This window comes from Vanacampus margaritifer, chromosome 2 (genome assembly GCF_051991255.1).
Source record: "Vanacampus margaritifer isolate UIUO_Vmar chromosome 2, RoL_Vmar_1.0, whole genome shotgun sequence".
Lineage (NCBI taxonomy): Eukaryota > Metazoa > Chordata > Actinopteri > Syngnathiformes > Syngnathidae > Vanacampus > Vanacampus margaritifer.
This window is the reverse complement of record NC_135433.1, coordinates 18224037-18244115: the sequence shown is the minus strand read 5'-3', so window position 1 is coordinate 18244115 and position 20079 is coordinate 18224037. Positions and strand designations below refer to the sequence as shown.

The 20079-nt window shown below is 38.9% G+C and overlaps 2 protein-coding genes across 8 annotated transcripts; one reads left to right on the top strand and one right to left on the bottom strand.

Annotated features, from left to right (window-relative positions):
* Window positions 1-614: 614 nt before the first annotated feature.
* hmox2b (heme oxygenase 2b) lies at window positions 615-9951 on the top strand. Of its 6 annotated transcripts, XM_077557132.1 has the most exons (8): window positions 662-701; window positions 788-831; window positions 1148-1246; window positions 2849-2948; window positions 5365-5584; window positions 5661-6152; window positions 7173-7296; window positions 7477-9951. In XM_077557132.1, the coding sequence occupies exons 4-8, from the start codon at window positions 2878-2880 to the stop codon at window positions 7602-7604; spliced, it is 1035 nt and encodes a 344-aa protein (XP_077413258.1). In that variant the 5' UTR covers window positions 662-701; window positions 788-831; window positions 1148-1246; window positions 2849-2877; the 3' UTR covers window positions 7605-9951. The 6 variants fall into 6 exon arrangements, with proteins under 6 accessions (XP_077413262.1, XP_077413257.1, XP_077413259.1 ...); XM_077557136.1 differs by lacking the exon at window positions 788-831 and having other exon boundaries at window positions 615-701; window positions 5467-5584; XM_077557131.1 differs by lacking the exon at window positions 788-831 and having other exon boundaries at window positions 615-701.
* Window positions 9952-10448: 497 nt separating this feature from the next.
* On the bottom strand, window positions 10449-19119 carry dnaja3a (DnaJ heat shock protein family (Hsp40) member A3a). Of its 2 annotated transcripts, XM_077557121.1 has the most exons (12): window positions 18875-19119; window positions 18460-18584; window positions 18300-18383; window positions 18014-18220; window positions 17349-17501; window positions 13965-14112; window positions 13831-13895; window positions 12394-12522; window positions 12187-12302; window positions 11997-12094; window positions 10890-11016; window positions 10449-10781 (listed from the first exon to the last, which is right to left on the bottom strand). In XM_077557121.1, exons 1-11 carry the CDS (start codon window positions 19095-19097, stop codon window positions 10904-10906), a joined length of 1461 nt encoding a protein of 486 aa, XP_077413247.1. In that variant the 5' UTR covers window positions 19098-19119; the 3' UTR covers window positions 10449-10781; window positions 10890-10903. The 2 variants fall into 2 exon arrangements, with proteins under 2 accessions (XP_077413247.1, XP_077413248.1); XM_077557122.1 differs by lacking the exon at window positions 10890-11016.
* Window positions 19120-20079: the final 960 nt, after the last annotated feature.

Sequence of the window (20079 nt, the reverse complement as noted above, 5' to 3'; positions counted from 1 at the left end):
ATCCATCCATCCATCCATCCATCCACCCACCCATCCATCTAAACACATATTGGGTTCTCCTACCTTCATTCTCTATTCCCAAAGTCCACACTACTCTACTACTCTATTTTCAATGCATGCCCTGCCCATATGACTGGAACCCTCTTCATCAAGTAATAAAACTCACCTCATTCATCCAAACAGGCCTACCGTTTATAGTGATCACTGCACCTGTTTTTAGCCTGATGTGAACCTTTTATTCAACATTTTATTTGATGTAATGTATTACATACTATATATACACTTTGTTGTGAATTCCCTTTATTGTATTTGTTTTTGTGTTGCTTTGTTTTACTGTTTAGTTTGCAGCCGGTAGAGCATTGCAAATGAGAATCAGTTTTCAATGATCTTATCTGTTGGGAAGCACCACAGTAGTTTACATAAAACATTAAGCACGTGTAATACAAACACGCTGACATGTCCTTATTTTAGCTTAGTTATTTGACACCACTTTTTGAAAGACATTACCTGTCTAGTGTATTTCCTTACTGTAAAATCACGTTTAGAAACTGGCACACTGACCACTTCCTGTTTTTACCACGTGGCCACAACATGTGACCACCAAAAAACCGGGTTGGGGCGGGGCCTGACATGCGCAATGGACGTCTGTTTAGCTTGAAGTCTGTAGTTCACCCGAGCGACGCGTAGTGGCTGGAGTGAAGGTTAGTACGGCATTATAGCAACACGCCGTTTTAAATCTGAATTTTAAAAGTGAAGAAAAAGCTTAAACATATGTTTTTTATCATAGATTGTCGACCACCTCGGTACGGAATTCGTCCGCGAGCTTGCTAGGTATTAGCTTGTGTATTGTTAGCAAGCAAAGTTAGCTGTTGTTTTATTGCAATGTTGTCATAACAAAGGTGAAACATCTCACTCGTATTTAGATGAGGGTTATAAATGTCTCTAATTAATCATCACTTACTAAATTGTAGCTATGTCACCTAGGCTCTACGTTGAGTGACATAAGGCCTTTGTCTTGCTGCTTTTTGTCTGCCAGTATTAGTCTGGTTAAAGCTACCGTGGTGTCAATAGACCTGTACTATAGAACTAAACCAGGCCTGTTTGTATCCGCTAGTTTCAACCTGCTGCTGCATTGTCAACTTTACAGAGTCTGGTTTTAAAGTAGCTGACGCTGCATCATCATCAACAACATAATCTCAGGGACATCAACAACAACACATATCCTGATCTGAACATCCTCTGACTGGTGGGTAGAATATCCCAAAAATGGACTCAAGTAATATATTACCAATATTACTTTAGTAGTAAGAGTAAGTGCAAAACTACTCAAGTGTTGTGTGGTGACTGGTAAGAAACTATTTTTTAAATCAGAGCATTAATGGCAATCAACAAAACAAGAGGTCAAGTAACAAAGTAAAAATACTTCATCAGAATGTTGATGTCAAATAGACAGAGGAAGCTTTGCAAGCGACAAGTGACCTTGCGTCTTGCAAACTGCAATTATATAAGTGTAGGGTGGGTCAATGGCTCGTCCATTTAACATTGTGCTGCCATGATGATCACCCAGTCGACGGAACTTTTGGATTGCAAATTACATGTACCCCACCTCTTGCGAAGTAGAGGGGGGGGGGGGGGACTTGCGCAGCCTCAGGCATAGAAGTGTTTGTTCATAAGTCACAATTTGATACATTTCATATTTTTTCAAAAATGTATACTATTGATCAGTTCACATTTGGATGGTATTTTTACAAATGATTGACCAAGCTCAAGTGTTGAAAATGGATTGCTCTCTTTGATAGCGCAATGCTAATTTGTGGTCCCCTGAAAAGTGACTATTTTGGAAGTAAAATGTTTCAGTCCGACGGCAGTGATTTGCAAAACCAAATTTTTCCAAAATCTTGTCTTTGCACTGTACATTAAGCAATTTTAAGAAGACAATTCTGTCATGGGTTAGTTGCATTCCTCGCTGTGGCCACCCATGAGTGATGGACTAAGCCAAACGTCTAACAACTTATTTATTTTACTTATCTTTTACTCTTGAATTTTTTTATTTGTAAAGTCTTGTATATGAAATGCGCTACTAACTCATTCACTGCCATTGATGGCTATTGACCTCAAAAAGTAATTTGAACTACTGTATTTCTATTAGTTAAATTTTTTCCCCACTTTTGTTAACAGGAGTATGAAAATCTGGGAAAAAAATTATTGTACATTTAGAACAGATATAAAATTTATGATTAATCGTGAGTTAACTATTTAAGTCTTACAATTAAAATTTTTAATTGCCTGACGCGATTTAAAAAAGAAAGAAAAGATTATTAAAAATTAAGAGCGTCAGGCAATAATATTTTAAAATCGTAATTAATTGCATGACTTCATGAGTTAACTCACGATTAATCACAAATTTCATATCTGTTCTAAATGTACTATCATTTTTTTTATAGGTTTTCATACTCTTGTTAACAAAAGTGGAAAAAATGTTAAACTAATAAATAGTTAAAATGAATATTTGACGTCTATAACCGTCAATGGCAGTGAATGAGCTAACATGAATAAAGCTGCCTTGACGGATGGGCAGGCACTTTAGAGACACAACTTGTCTATTTCTATATAAGGAGTTAGAAATCCATACTACATAAATAACTGTGCTGGCCTCTAATGTGATGTACACATGCAGAATTATTTTGCTTGTATTGTGATGAGCACTTGTCTTAGTCCATTTCCTATATCACAGTAACTTCTATTTCCAGTTGTATGCCTATCACACTGAAGTTTGCTATAACTAGCAACCTTGATTTTTGTGGTGCATTATTTTCCACAAAATGTCAGCTGAACTCTTCTTCTAAAGATTTCTAGGGGTGACGACCGTCAGACAAAATGGCCACAACGACAGAGAACGTGTCAAATGGAGGAGGGCCCGTGCATGAGGAGAAAGGAGACAACCTCAGGTTAACCTTCCCTTGTTTTTGCAGCATCTCTTAAAACACAACACAAGGAAAGTCACATAATTACAATGTCAACATAGTGTTTTTTTTGCTGAGTATATGCAATAAAGCAGTGCTGTCAAAATTTAAACCCTGGGACCATTTGCGAACTGGAAAAGTCCCACCCACCCCCGCATTGTCTCCATCACTTATTTTAATAAAATAAAATGTTGCCCACATGAGTAGGTTACAAGACATACCCACAATACAATTAATTTATATATATATATATATATATATAAAATAATAATTTTTTTTATACAAGAAATACCAAATTTTTTATGTTAAAACATATCACAGCACTTAATTTAGAATGACAGGAAATGTTGAATTATATTTTTATATTATATAGATTATATAGAAGATCGAGATATTGTTTTTAAGCTATCACACTATTTTAATGTGAAAAACGCAAAAGAAGGAGAAAAAAAGTAATTTTGTTTTCAAATCATTCACTGCCATTGACGGCTATAGACGGCAAAAATTCATTTGAACTATTTCTATTAGTTTTAAAAAAAAAAAATCCGCTTTTGTTACCAAGAGTATGAAAACCTAGAATTTTTTTAAATGTACATTTAGAAGAGATATAAAATTTGTGATTAATCGTGAGGTAACTCGTGAAGTCATGCGATTAACTCTTTGACTGCCAGACGTTTTCAGAAAAGGGATGCCGTCAGTGCCAGCCGATTTAAGCATTTTGACTGATCTTTCAAGGTCCACAGAAAATTTTGTGTTTGGACTATGGAAACACACATACTACCAAATGAAAGTTTGTTTCTACCTTATTCCGTTTTTCAGTAATCAACAATAGAAAATGGTTAGTTTCACCCAAATGCTCTGTTTTGAAACAAAAAACGGAGAAATCAAGGTTTTTGTGAAACGATATTATTTCATGCACTCTAGTTAATTTGACACCTTTTTTTTCCATGAATGATGCCACAAACACCTAAACAGTGCTTTACTTCTGTAAAACACTCCCACCAACAATGAAAAAGTGTTTTTTGATAGCAAAATACGTTTATTTACATTCAACAGTGTAACAATTTGACAAAACAATTTGGCAAACTATTTACAAATGTGTGCAACCGTCTACTCTCAGGATCATGATACGGTGACATTACAGTGGTGTTACGTCTGGCTTCCTCATTGTCCTTCAGTTCCTATACCGGGTAGTTGATCCATCTTATCCGCTCCATTCATGGTGGCATCGTAGTCCAGAACCAGTGTCTTCTCCGTGATCAGACTGTACCCACTCCTCCGATGAATATGCATTGGACTCGGGGCACTCTTCGTCGTCCGATTGAACGTCCGCCGGAGCAGAAGTGCTCGGTTGTGCTCCGCGTTTTCCGGCGTTAGCATCGCTAACCGGTGAGGCTTTATGACGTGATCATAGCCGCCGCGTCAACGCTTCCAACTTCGGCGTCAACCTTGGAGTCACCATCATCATCGTCGTCGTCATCAATGTGCTCTTTAGCATTGGTCGATGCTTTTCGTCTTTGAAAAAAATGCTCAAGCGTGAGCTGCTTGCAACCGGTCGCCATTATGGCTTCCTCAGCCATTGTCCCCTCAACACTCAAGCTTCGCCTCACGTCTTCTACTGACGCCTACCCAATCTTGTCCAAAGAGAGTCATCGCTGCCATCTAGGGGCCAAAAATAGGCATTATACTAACTAGATCTGCTTGATACTTTCAGCACAGCTGGCCAAGCCTGACACCCCTTCTTTTTAATCTTTTCTTTCTTTCTTTTTAAATTGCGTCAGGCGATTACATTTTTAAATTGTAATTAATTGCATGACTTCAATAGTTAACTCACAATTAATCACAAATGTTATATCTGTTCTAAATGTACACACATTTTTTCTGGGTTTTCATACTCTTGTTAACAAAAGTGGAAAAAATGTTAAACTAATAGAAATAGTTCAAATGAATTTTTGACGTCTATAGCCGTCAATGGTAGTGAATGAGTTAAGTAGAATATTACAACTTTTTAAAAATAAATGTTTTCAAAATGTTACAAAGTAAGACAATGTTCAACATTGCAAGATATTACATTACTGCCTTTATGACAAAAAAGAAGCGAGATTTGGCATTCTGCACAATGTTAGTTTTTTTTAATTAAACAAAATACATTTCCCATGCTAACAATCACACTGTTAGATAATGAAAAGCTGAATGTTAAAAGGTAACACTTTCAATTATTTAAAATGAACTTACCACACTGATACCAATGACTCCCTTCTCACTGATAACAGAACACTAAGATGTTGACTCTTTTTAATGTTGCTTCACCCATGTTGACCTACATTAGTTCGAGATGTTTTTCACCATGTAAAACTGAAGGTGAAGGGGCCACTCCTTGCTACCGTTTTTCTGTGTGCAGCTCTCAGTGGAAAAGTTTGGACATACCTGCATCAAGCTTAAACAAAGAAGAACCAGTGTGCGTTAAAGCGAGCGCAGTACATTATTCCCTTCCTCTCCCCAGGCCCGATGATTTATCCGAGATGCTGGCTGCCGGTACCAAAGAGGTTCATGAAAAGGCGGAGAACACTCAATTTGTAAAGGACTTCCTCAAGGGGCGAATCCGCAAAGAGCTCTTCAAGGTGAGGCAGGAGGAGATGAAAGCAACACAGATGGGCTTGACGGAGATGAAAACATGATTGATATTTCCCCTCACAGCTGGGCGCCGTAGCTCTCTACTACACCTACACCGCCATGGAAGAGGAAATTGAAACAAATAAGGAGCACCCCGATTTCGCCCCGCTTTATTTCCCGTCCGAGCTGCACCGCCACGAGGCCCTGGCCCGTGACCTGGAATACTTTTACGGCCCTGAATGGCAGAGCGAGATCAGCTGCTCCCCGGCCACCCAACGCTACGTGGACCGCATCCACCAAGTGGGCCGGGAGGACCCGGCGCTGCTGGTGGCCTACGCCTACACCCGCTACATGGGCGACCTGTCCGGGGGCCAGGTGCTGAAGAAGGTGGCGCAGAGAGCCTTGAAGCTCCCCCCTACGGGGGAGGGTCTGGAGTTCTATCAGTTCGACGCCATCGACAGCGCCAAGGCCTTCAAGCAGCTTTACCGCAGCCGCATGAACGAGCTGGAACTGGACGCCGAGGCCAAGAAGAGGCTGGTGGACGAGGCCGTCAAGGCCTTTCAATTCAACATGGAGGTAAAACGCCAGTTAATGTATGAAAGTCCAATTCTCACCTACAGCAGTGCATTCATTTGGTTTCCGTTTTTATTGACTATTAAACTAAGCATAAAACTACATCATTAAAACAACATACATGCAGAACTTTGCCTTACAAAAGTCTGATACCTTTAATGCTAACAAACAATGCAAAACACCATAGACAAATTTGGATCTTTAAGCAATGGCTATTTGAACACAAATGGTGCATCAACATGTAGACACTTTTTTTCCGCATCATACTCAACAAATACTGCATATAAAAACAAAACATAACTAATAAAAAGTTAACTGGACTGAAGCATAAAAACTAACAAGAAACGTATAACTAAATAAGGGCAAAACCAAATAAATACAAACTAACAAAATCTCCAAAGCTATTACAACATAATGGTCACGGCTCTGCAAAATCTACTTAACTCATTCACTGCCATTGACGGCTATAGACGTCAAATATTCATTTGAACTATTTCTATTAGTTTAGCATTTTTCCCACTTTTGTTAAGAGTATAAAAAACTCGATTTTTTAAATTGTATTATAACAGATATAAAATGTGTGATTGTGAGTTAACTAGTGAAGTCATGCGATTAATTACGATTAAAAATGGTAATCCTCTGACGCCCCTAATTTTTAATAAAATAAAGATTATTAAAAATTTGAAAAAAATAATTAAATTTTTTTTTTTACATTAAAAAAAAGAAGAAAAGATTATTAAAAATTTGGGGTGTCAGGTGATTAAAATTTTTTATTGTAATTTATCGCATGACTTTACTAGTTAACTCACGATTAATCACACATTTTATATCTGTTTTAAATGTACCAAAAAATGTTTTCTAGGTTTTTATACTCTTAACCAAAGTGGAAAAAATGTTAAATTGATAGAAATAGTTCAAATGAATTTATGACGTCTATAGCCGTCAATGGCAGTGAATGAGTTAAGTACAATACTTTGTTACATCCCACTGCTGGAAATCATTTCAAATGTTTTATGCTGGCAGGTTTTCGAGGAGCTGGAGGAAATCGGGAAAACTTTCGAGGAGGAGGTCTCCGAAGCAGCAATGCCCGTTCATGGAGACACGGGAGGCGACATCAGCAAATGTCCCTATTATGCTGCCCAAATGGGTACGCTTTTGTTTGTAGCCCCTAGCGAGAACATAGAAAGTGAACACACCTTAAAAAAAAAAAAAGTGAATAAAAGAATTGTATTTTGACATATAGTTTGGACACAAAAATAGTTGTAAAAATATTTGGCAGCTGCAGCCCTACTGAGCACCTTTATTGATATCGCTCCTCTCATTTTAGCGGCAACGGGTGGATCGGCGTACGTGTGCCAGCTGGCCATGGCCGTCCTGCGTCACCCCACCGGCCAGGTCCTCATCGCCACGTGGTTCGCCGCTTTAGCCGGCCTGGCCGCCTGGTATGTGATGTGAGGAGGGAGCCGAGGAGAAAATAACACTGGAGGACGGAACGCAGCAAGAAGGCTTCTCAGGCTTGGAGACCAAGTGTATTCAAAGTTGCCTCGTGCAGCAAGAGAAAAAGACACCTGGATGCGGAATTCCAATGCGTTCATCTTAAGGACCATATTGACCCTCACCTGTCTATCAAGCTTCTTTTTTTTCTACCTCCTTTGCACCATCCATCCATCCTGGGATTGTTGTCACATTAGGTTTTCTCACACTTTCCCATAACTTGACAGATGATTGAAGCACAGGTTTATGCTGTACATTGAGACAAAGATGATGTTTAACTCATTCACTGCCATTGACGGCTATAAGCGTCAAAAATTCATTTGAACTATTTCTATTCGTTTAACATTTTCCCCCCCAGTTTTGTTAACAAGAGTATGAAAATGTACATTTAGAACAGATATAAAATTTGTTATTAATCATGAGTTAACTAGTGAAGTCGTGCGATTAATTACAATTAAAAAATGTAATCGCCTGATGAGATGATTATTAAAAATTAGGGGCGTCAGGCGATTACATTTTTTACTCGTAATTAATCGCATGACAATTGTTAACTCACGATTAATCACAAATTTTATCTGTTCTAAATGTACAATAAAAAAATAGGTTTTCATACTCTTGTTAACAAAAGTAGAAAAAAATGCTTAACTAATAGAAATAGTTAAAATTATTTTTTTACGTCTATAACCGTCAATGGCAGTGAACGAGTTAATGATAATTGCTTGGTAAAACCTATTATGCATATGTTGCGGATGAGCGTTCTTAAGAGTGTGTTTTCGGCCATGCAGGGACTCGATTTGACTCAGGAAAGAAGATGTGTTTTATTAATAGAGCGGTTTATTTCTCACTTATAATCTTTTGTTTTTATTTGATATTAAGGTATATAAAGTCAAAACTGCGTTGACATACTGCGAAAAAAAAAGGTTGGATTACATTTCATCATTCCTATGCGGGCCTTTATTGTTGACTAGCACATTTTCTCATAGTAGCCATTTATGCAACTGCAGAAAGCACCAGTCAGTCATTAAGATGTTGATTAGATGAAATGGATGCATTTATTTAGCCTATTAAAAATAAATCCTACAAGTAAAATCCTATTTTAATAATGTATATTACAATATAGTATAATAATCTCTAGATGTCGGCTTTACAGATGCCACCTCTGTTCTGCACAAGATCACAAGTTCACAATCCATAATATTTATGAATTTGGACGATAATGAGAGAGCAGCGGCTATTTAAGGAATCACAGCGTCATCCCTGTGATATATACAAATTTGTGCTAGTGAGAAGTACATTGGAATCATGCAACAAGGCTTAATGCATTAATGAAAACTGCCTATTTTATATCGCAATTTGACTCTGAACATGGACAGATCGCTTTAAGATGCCAAAGAAGCCTATATAGATAATACTGTAATATTACTTTACGTATGATGGAAAAAGGAGATTGTTGCCATTTTGTTTTTGTATATCAAGTTTAGAAAGCACATCGACAGTATATGAAGGCCCATTTGAGTATTTGTCGGAACTGCCTCAGGTTAGGTACCAATTGATAAATTCATGGTTTCTTTAATTCATACTGTATGCTGGTTAGTGGTTTATTGTTGCTGTGTACATACGGTGTAATTGCACAGTTTTGTGATTTTAATTTGAAACCAGACATGTTTAACTTCATTCACTGCCATTGACGCCTATAAAATAATTTTAACTTTCTACTAGTTTAACATTTTTTTTCACTTTTGTTAACAAGAGTATGAAAACCTAAACATTTTTTTAAGAAAAGATTGTTAAAAATTAGGGGAGGCAGGCAATTTATTTATTTTATTGTAATTAATCGCATTACTGTAATAGTTAATAAAAAATTCTAGGTTTTCATACTCTTGTTAACAAAAGTGGGAAAAAAATGTTGAACTAATAGAAATAGGTCAAATAAATTTTTTACGTCTATAGCCGTCAGTGGCAGTGAATGAGTTAATTTTAACTTCAGTTTTTTCCTTCACATTTTAATATTACTCTTTCGAAGGATTTTTTTCAACACCGATTTAATGCTCTTCGACAAGGCCATCCACGCTCATTGAAGTGATGTGTTGTTATTTTGGAGACTCGTATGTCATGTGACAGTCAAAGAAGGGCAAATCACCAGTCCAGCATGACTCCAGGGACTACAGAACAATAGTCTATTGGAAAACAAGTGGAATGTTTTTATGCATTTGCATGCACTTGTACGACTCCCATCTTATCATCTGGACAACTAATCACTGCAGTGGATTGTAGAAGAAAACTAATACAATAAAACTCATGTGACTGACATGCAGTGTTTGGTTCTCTTTCAAATGCTTAACTTTTTCTTCATTTAAACATTTTATATAGCGTTTGTCCTTATTAGTTGAGCTGAATAAAGTTGTTCTTACAAAAGGCGTATTAAAGGGATAAACCCCCCAAGAATGTAGTACATAAATTACTTTGTTTTAGGGAGAAAAAATCTGCATGACTTTTTTTTTTTTTAAATACCCAGTTTTATTGAAAGTGTGATTTCTCTTGAAAATAAGGAACTTTTCATCCCATCACTTCCAATCCTGATTTAAAACTTGTATGGATACGTTTAATGTTTTCTCAACAGTAATTCAGCATGCCCCATAGCTTCATGTTTTAAGTGTGAATACTGCAAAGGTGAATTTCCCTTGTGAGTGAATAAAACATTAAAGTGGTGTTTTTAATAATACCGTTACGTTATTATGCTGCACGAGGTGTGTCCAGTTGTGCCTTGTTCGTGGATATATTGACACAGAATAAAGGGGGAGGAAATAAAGTTTTATGTTTATTACATATACACAAATTTAAAGATTGCGCAGAAAGCCAGATAAACTTATAAAATAACATTAGTGGATCAACATGATGACAGCAAGGCGCATAATGACAAACCTTTAATGTATGTGTCTTCATACGTCATTTACGTTTGTGCAGGTGGAGAATGCTACGATTAGCCATCTTTTATAGTCTTTGGAGCTAAAATGGACAAAGCGTAAGTCCGCCGGAAATGGATCTCCTTTGCTTCGTTGGATGCGTAAGGGAAGAACGACGGCATGGCTGTACCTGCGCTGGGCGACTGAGCCTCTCAGTTCCAAGAAGACCTCTTACCTGGATGGTGGAGGAGGAGAAGAAGAAGAAACCGGAATATGCTTGAAATGCTATGAGGACATTGGCGCCCGATAGCCACAAACCAGAGATGAACTGTACTCGTCCTACCTGGTTTGTGGCTGTCAGGAAGAACTAAACAATTTCTTGAGTGTGGAGAAAAAGCCTTCCTCTCGTTTCAACTGGCCTTCCTTCATGTCATGCCCTTTCTCAAATTGTTTACCACTGCTGCCCCCACCTGGACACAGATTCACCCTGCGTCAGACAGACTACTGGAAAGTCGATGAACCATCTTCAGGTGTGCTCTATTCCACTTTACTACAAAATTTACTACAAAGTGCAGTGGGACCTCAACTTAGTCAACTTAACTACCAGCGGTTTGGCAGATAATATACAATTCTTCAGAATAAGAAGCTTCAAGCTTTTTATTGCCACTCCCAGTTGAAGTTTACTCTCAAACTACACCGGACAAAAAGAGAACTACACATTGTAGCATTTACCTTCACCATATACCACAACACGAAATGGTTTTAAACACCATATATTTTAACACAATCCAGCAACATATGAATGCAGACAATATAGCAATACTCAGACAGGCATAAATTCTTAACTCATTCACTGCCATTGACGGCTATAAATGTCAAAAATTCATTTGAACTATTTCTATTAGTTTCACATTTTTTCCCACTTTTGTTAACAAGAGTCTGAAAATGTACATTTAGAACTGATATAAAAAATTGTGATTAATCATGAGTTAACTAGTGAAATAAAAAAATGTAATTGAGATGATTATTAAAAAATTAGGGGCGTCAGACGATTAAAATTCTTACTTATTAATCGCATGACTTCAATTGTTAACTCACGATTAATCACAAAATTGATATCTGTTCTAAATGTACAATAAAAAAAATCTACGTTAGTAAGTAGAAAAAAATGCTAAACTAATAGAAATAGTTCAAATGATTTTTTGACGTCTATGACCGTCAATGGCAGTGAATGAGTTTTAATCTTCTGCAAAAAATGACAGTGCAGTTTAGCTTGTTTCTGTCTGTATGCATTATACAGCCCACTTGTGGCCAAAGCAAACACACCTGACAAACAATAATGAACCAATTTCCCATCGACTTAATTATGCTATTACTCTATTGTACTGTAGAAATACGAGTGCTATTTTATTTTTTACTCATTTCAAGGTGCAAAGATGTTTTGACTTACCTGTGGTAGTGGCTGTGACACCGTTAACCGTTCCTTCCACCTCCGCCTCGTCCTCGGCGTAGCTCATGAGGAGAGCTCTCTGCCGGTCTGTCAGCGTCCTGCGGGGGAGGGGGGATAAAATAAAAAAAAAGGCGTCATCCAGACTGGTCAGCTCTTCCGATTGAAGATTCGCATGTCCCCTTTTTCTTACTTGGGTACTTTAATTTTGATATGGACATAGTGATCTCCAAAGCCGTAGCCACTGACGCGGGCGATTCCTTTCCCTGCCAGGTGGATCCTCTGGTCTGTCTGCATGCCAGCCGGGATCTGATCCAAGTACCAGAGCAGCATCCCTCTCATCAAAGTCAAATAGATGACACGTCGTCGTCTGCATGATGCATTCGTGAGAAGCATTTACCGCTAAATTGAGTGTTTCGTAGAGGCCTTGTGCCCTGGCCGTGCCGCCCAGGATTGCTTGAGCCACGGAGACGTAAAGGTCCGAGTGGATGTCGGCGCCGTCACGCCTGAACACGGGACTCTTTTGGACCTGAAACCACAAACAACTTGCATTGAAGGATTTTAAACATTCCACTTTTGGCAGTTACTTGACACCCGGGATAGCACCTAGGAAGTTTTGCGTAAATCTGTTGGAGCATTTCAGGATGAAAGACGTTTGAAATCTGTATACGTGACTGACGTGAACCTGGCATTTATTTCACCGAAGGCGTTTACTTGGAAGAAGGCCGTAATTGGTCGAGGCCGTTTCATTCGAAACATTGCCAGAACAAAAAAAAAACTTTGAAAGCTGTATCCTTGACTGACTTACGTAAACAAGGCATTAAAATGAAGAAAGACATTTATTAGAGAGGAGGCTTTTATTGGAACAGGAAGTTTCATCAAAATCTGTAGTAGCTTTTCAAAACGAAAACCTTTTGAAATCTGTATGTAACTGTCAATTAGGGCAATTTTTTTTTAAAGCAAGGCGTTTTAATTAGAGGAGGCCTTTATCTCATTCACTCCCAGTCATTTTCACTGAAGCAACCCCCTTTGCTCCCGGCTGTTTTACTGGATTTCGACTGATTTTGCAAGGCCCACAGAATATTGTGTTCTATTGCTATAAAAACATGAAACGTACCCCACCCAAAAAAAAGATTAAAGTCTCTTATTTCATCAGGGGGAAAAAAAAGTATATTTCTTCCGTTTCCGTTTTGTAGCAATTAGCATTTGAATATAGCTAAGTTTCATCATTATTCACAAATCTATTTAGAATTCTGAGTGATTGAGGGTTTTTTCAACATGGTCCTGGTTCATTTCCTATGCTCTGCTGCCACCTGCTGGCCGAGTTGTGTAATAACTACAATTTCTTCCACCGTTCTTTGCAGTTGAGAGGCTACATTAAAAGCCTTCCGTATGCTCTAACATAAAAATAAAAGTAAACTCTTAGAAAAACGTATAAATACGTCTTTGGGACACTTAAGAAATTTAAAATATAACGCATTTATACGTTTTTGGGAGCAAAACTGATAGGTGGGATTTGCTCAAAGGCAGAGTTGTCAATCAACCATTATTTTTTGCTTGTTACTAGTAACTAGACTATCGTTGCATCCAACGATAGTTGAATGGAAGCCCCTATGAAATCTGTAAATGTTAATTATCAAAGGACATTTTTCTTTTTTTGAAGTTAGTCATTTATTTAATTTGACCCACCCCCCCCCCCCCCCACACACACACAGCTGTTGATTGGTTGAAGAGGAATTGTTCAACCAATGAGTCCAACTATCCTGAGAGGAGAAATGGAGGCACTACGAGGTGAGGCGTACCACCCAGCACTGGAATGTGGCGTGTGGCCACTCACCCTAAATGTGATGAAGATCTCCTTCTTTCCAACAGGCATTCGCACAGTCTGGCCATCCTCCACTCCTAAAGGACAACACGTTTAACAGTTAGTCAACGTGAAGTTACTTTTATCAGAATTGCGGCGTGACAGACCTGCAGGCACGGGGACCGTGACGGTTTTCCTCTGCTTGGTCTGTCCGGTCCCGCGGCAGGTGTGACACGGGTTGGAAATGACCGTTCCCTTGCCGCCGCAGCGTCGACACGTGGAGCGCATCACGAACGGGCCCGTGTTCACCGTCTCCTGCGAGGAATGAAATACAAACGCATGTATTTCTTTTTTCCTACTCAACTGTGTAACAGGTGTTTAATGTGGCAAGGCACTAGTTTGAAAGGAGATCCGGATTTGTATAAATTAGTGTGACAAGTAAAACACTTTTTTATTTTGCTCTTGCTGCTTATTTCTGCAAATTGTGGAGGGTCCCCCCCCCTGAACTTAGAAAATGCTGTAGTGTGGATTTATTGTGGTAAGGGACCCATTCGAAAGGAGACTTGTATTTTGTATATATGCTTTGAGTGTTAACAGTATTAACGGAGTGCGTGCCAACCCAGTGGCTTGTTTTTTCTCTTAAGATTAAAGCCCCATTTTATTTCGCAACAGCTGCGTGGCTGTAAGACTGTGCCAATGTGTACTTACTACTTTGTTATGTATTATATTATTTTTCCCGCAAACCAGTTCTCATGGGTTTTTGTTTCTAAAGAATGAAGCCCAAAAAATGTTGGACTGTAAGACCATGCCGACGTGAACTGTGTTATTAAGTTGTATTTGCTTCATGGCTGTGAGACTGGCTGTCATGTTGTATTCTTGTGTTGTTTTTTCTTAACCGGTTCTCGTGTTTATTTTTCTTCTATAGAATAAAGCCTGAAAAATGTTTGTACTTGCTGCATGGCTAGAAGACCACGCTGACATGTTTATTTGTAGCTTGCACTTGCAGAATGGCTAGACCATGTAATCTATTTTTAGATGGCACACGCTTTGGGTATTTATTCAAACCAGTTCTCATTTGGTTTGTCTAACACTCCAACTAAACACTAGTTTTAGTTTGCACTTGCGCCATAACTATAAAACCATGCTGATGTTGGATTTGTTTGTCATGCGTTTTTTTTTTATAACCCCAGTTCTCATGGCTTTGCTTGTCTAAATTAAGGCCTGACTGATTAATCAGCGGGCCGATATTAGCTATTTTAAAATCGACAACAATCTGATGATTTCTCTTCCAGCTCTGGCAAAAGGGTCCTCATGTTTAAAAAAAAATCTAAATTTAGATATTGATATATTTGAATTCTACACTTAATTCTCTTTAACTCTGACTGCCAAAAACGTTAAATAACGTTTAGTAAAATCCTACGGAGGACTGCCAAAGACGTTCTCTATGTTTTTTTTTTTTGAAACGGGTGGAGGAAAGCCTTGGCCAGCTGTGCTGAAAGTATCAAGCAGAGCTAGTTAGTATAATGACTATTTTTGGCCCGTAGATGGCAGCGATGACTCTCTTTGATTGGGTAGGCGTCAGTAGAAGACGTGAGGCGGAGCTAGAGTGTTGTGGAGAGAATGTCTGAGGAAGCGAAAATGGCGACCGGTTGCAAGCAGCTCACGCTTGAGCATTTTTTTGAAAGACGAAAAGCATCGACCAATGTTAAAGAGCACATTGATGACGACGATGATGATGATGGTGACTCCGAGGTTGACGCCGAAGTTGGAAGCGTTGATGCGGTGGCTATGATCAGGTCATAAAGCCTCACCGGCTAGCGATGCTAACGCCGGAAAATGCGGAGCACAACCGAGCACGCTCAGGCGGATGTTCAATTGGACGAGTCCAATGCATATTCATCGGAGGAGTGGGTACAGTCTGATCACGGAGAAGACACTGGTTCTGGACTACGATGCCACCATGAATGGAGTGGATACGATGGATCAGAACATCTCTTACCACCCGGTATAGGAAGTGAAGGACATGAGGAAGACAGACGTAACACCACCGTAACGTCACCGTATCATGATCCTGAGAGTAGACTTGATGGCAACATGGCCAAACACACACTGCAGTATATACTTGCTATTCCCTGGAAAAAAAGGCCGGCAAGAAAGTGTATCGTCTGCACGCGAAGGGGCAATCGCAGTGAAACTAATCTGTTGTGCAAATCCTGCTGCATCCCCTTGCACGCAGCGGAGTGTTACAAAAAGAAAAACTGTATTTGAAACGTCCACAGAATTGTAAATAGTACCACGGTTGCACACATTTGTAAATAGTTTGCCAAATTGTTTTGTCAAATTGTTACACTGTTGAATGGAAATAAACGTATTTTGCTATCAAAAAACACTTTTTCATTGTTGGTGGTAGTGTTTTACAGAAGTAAAGCACTGTTTAGGTGTTTGTGGCATCATTCATGGAAAAAAAAAAAGGTGTCAAATTCACTAAATTCACGGAATAAGGTAGAAAAACTTTTTTTTTCAGATGAAATATGAGAGTTCAATCTTTCATTTGGTAGTATGTGTGTTTCCATAGTCCAAACACAAAATTTTCTGTGGACCTTGAAAGATCAGTCAAAATGTTTAAATCGGCTGGCACTCACAGCATCCCTTTTCTGAAAACGCTTGGCAGTCAAAGAGTTAAAATGATATATAACACATGGACGTACCTAAAAAATGACATCGTTACAGCAATTTTATTGTTACCAGGTTGAAATCCCTAGTTTTGAGAAAAACGGTCCAAACGATACATTTTTGTATCTAGCTCAAAATGAATGTTGCCAACATACACTTTTCCACATTAGAACACAAGACAAAGATAGTGACATCCAAACATTACCACAATCCAATAAAAAAAAGTGTCTCTTTTGCGAAATTTTGTCACCATTTTAAAGTGAAACAAATACTAAATGGCAAAGTCAAATGTTCTGCATGAAAGCTACTGAACAGAAAATTCAATTTCGAATCGCTACCGCCACCTGTTGCCCAAAAATGAAACTTCACATTACCTTCTTCTCATATGATACGCGCACATGAAGTCACATCCGCAGGCAGTGTGCGGACAACTCAAGTCTGAAAACTATTGGCCGTAACCTTTTTGAACAGCTATGTTAAACTGCTTATTAGAAAAACATTTGAGTCGTAAATAATCAAATAAAAACGCTAACGTAAAGATATTTTTGGAGCAAATTGTTAAAGAGAGCAGCTTTAATCAGTTATCGGAAATTTTATTCTGCAAAATGTCAGAATTGGCCTTAAAACAATAACAGTAACAACATCGGTTGGGCCCTAGGCTCAAGTCTCACTTTCTGCATTTTAACTGTAATTTGCATTGTTATAGCTTTGTTTGTAGTGACTGCACAGCTGTAAAACCATGCTGATGTGTTTATTTGCCGGTACCAGCGCATCCGGCATTTAATGACGGCATCTATTAGAGCGTCACTATTTGAGGACATTCAGTAACAGCAGGCTTTTGGGCATGAAAGGAATTGCATTGAAGAAGAAAAGATTACCATGCCGGATCCGTTGCAGTAGTGGCAGTGTTGAACCTTGCTGCCTGGCTCGTGGCCCTTCCCGTCGCAGCGCTGGCAGGCAGCTTCCGTGTTAACGGACATCTCTTTGTTGACTCCCTTGGCTGCCTGAGTGAACGTCAACTCCATGATGTACTGTGCATAGAAAAACAACAACACAAATTGTGGGTATATATAGATACTTTGTCTCAAAAAGGCATCTTATAACCAAATATTAGATACAGTGGTGCCTTAAAGTACAACTTTAATTTGCTCATTTAACCCACACTTGTTAGGTAGCATTTTGTGGAAGTGCAGCAGTGAATACTTAAAAGTTGCAAGTTTAGTTTAAAGTTTTTGTTATGTTCATTCTAATTTAAGTCAACTGTCTTTCATATTAATTCATGGTTCACCTGGCTTTATTTTAGTGTAAACCTAACCTATAAACACTGGAATGTTTATGTATGATAAATCTGATATTGTTTATTATAATGCAGATTAATGTATTGCTTGTGTTTATTTAAAAAAAAAATGCATTAAATCATAATCACAATATTGAGTTAACAAAAAAAAATTGTAATTAGGTAATTTTTCAAATCGGAAAAAAGTTTGGTCACTCATATCTCAAGGCACCACTGTAATCATGGTCCAGCTACTGTGCGACGGACCTCTTGTGGCTGATCAAAAATAGCATTAAAGTCTCCGAATCCACGTCCTGCGGAGAATTCCCCAAAGATCTTGCGGAAAAGCTCCTCCGGGTTCGCGTTGTGTGTCTGCCCAGACCAGTACTGCTGCCCGCCTCCTGCCTGTCCGGTGTCAAAGCTCGCAGAACCGTACGTGTCATACTGCTTCCTCTTTCCTTCGTCACTGAGGACCTGGGAAATAAATGTTGCATTATAGAGACTTGTGTATTATAATGAACACTGTAAAGCTAGAACAGTAATAGCGCCAAACCTCGTAAGCTTCGGCCAGCTGAGCAAATTTCTCCTTGGCTTTTGGGTCATCTTTATTTGTGTCTGGGTGGTACTTTTTGGCCATCTGGGGGACGACAAAACAGTAAGGTTGTGAAAGTACAGACAAATATGAGCTGAAAATTTAGCCGGTAAAAACAGACCTGATAGTAGGCCTTCTTGATCTCCTTCTGGGTTGCTGTGCGAGGTATCCCAAGGACCTGGTAGAAGTCCTGCTTATTGTTGGCCAAAGAGCTTGTGTGAAATGCGCACTGGGCTGCTTTGAAACCTATGGGTAGGACAGTTCAATAACTGCAAATCAACAAAACCTCCTAAAGGTATATGTAATATGCTAACAAACAAAAAAAAGATAAGTAAAACATTGTCTAACTCTGACGACATCCACTGGCACAGTTAAACGACCTGTATGTATGCTTCAAAAAATACTCATGTGTTACGTTACCAAGAAGTTCTGTTGGAAGAAAAAGTCCAAGCTCAAAACAGAAATGACAACAAAATAAACTAGCCTAGCCTAGCATAGCTTAGCTTAGCCCAATGCTACAACCAAACGTCACGTACCTGGTAGCCCCCTCAATGTCAACTCTTTCCCAGCACCGCCACACGCCGAGCTCCCGCCGCTCCAAAGCATCCCGGTTGCGAACGTGCAGACGCCCCGCAGCGAGCCACGATAAGCGGAGACAACTGTACCTGCCACACGGGGGTAGCGGTGATGCCCAGAGGACACGATGACAGTTACCCAGCGTGAGGAACATCGCGCTGCTGAGGACGCCATCATTCCCATACTGTGGCCACCTCGTGGCGCACTGCGCATGACAGGAAGTGTCACGTCACTGTATTGCGTTATTTTAGCTTCTAGAAAACTGAAAAACGCACTCTTAGAAATGAACAATTGAAAATAATAAATCTACAGTACTTATCTAAATAGCAGAGGGAGGGGGAGTTTGCCAATTTAAAGTTAAACGTTAAAACTATTTACTCTGAGGGGTCAGCAGTGTTGGCAGAGCGACGCTGCCACCTGCTGGCGTTTTTAAAGCGAATACACTTTTTGAGTCCTTTTTTTCTAGGTGAGTAAAGTCAGAGTTGTTAACTTGTTACCCTTTCTCAGCAACAAAAGTGCACTATATTTACCAAATATAACCCATAAAATGCAGTAAATGTTTTAATTTCAGTAGCACAATCCTACGTCCCGATTGTATTGCATCAACGTCTAAACATCCTTAATACTTTTTGAGTTGTCTAAAGCAGTGGTTCTCAACTGAGTTGTGAGTTGGGACCAAATAGTGGGCCGCAGACAGCTAACAAAAAAACTGCATGTAAAAAAAAAAAAATCTGATATTTTTCAGAACACTACTTAAGTGTATCGAGTTCCCATTTAGAGCATGCAATTTTGGGTAAGCATCAAGAAACATCACTTATGCTGTAGCTACTTTAGAAACAAATACAGTGCACCTCAGCCTTTGGCTAGGAAACATCATAGCTAACTGCTGTATATGCTTTTGGGCTTTCGGGGGTATGCCAAACTGTTTTGACACTGCATTTGAAAATGCAACATACTGTATTTTTCAAAAGATATTTTGAAAGTGGTTGTTAACTTGCTTCCCTCACGTGACCACAGTCAGAATACAAGGCAGGAATGCTGTTTTTCCGTTTGGCAATCTAATACAGGGATTCATCTCAAAAAAAGGCAATGATCACCACCACCTCAAAACATTTTTATTAAGATTTTTATTTTTATTTTTTCCATACATAAGCTGAAGCCTATA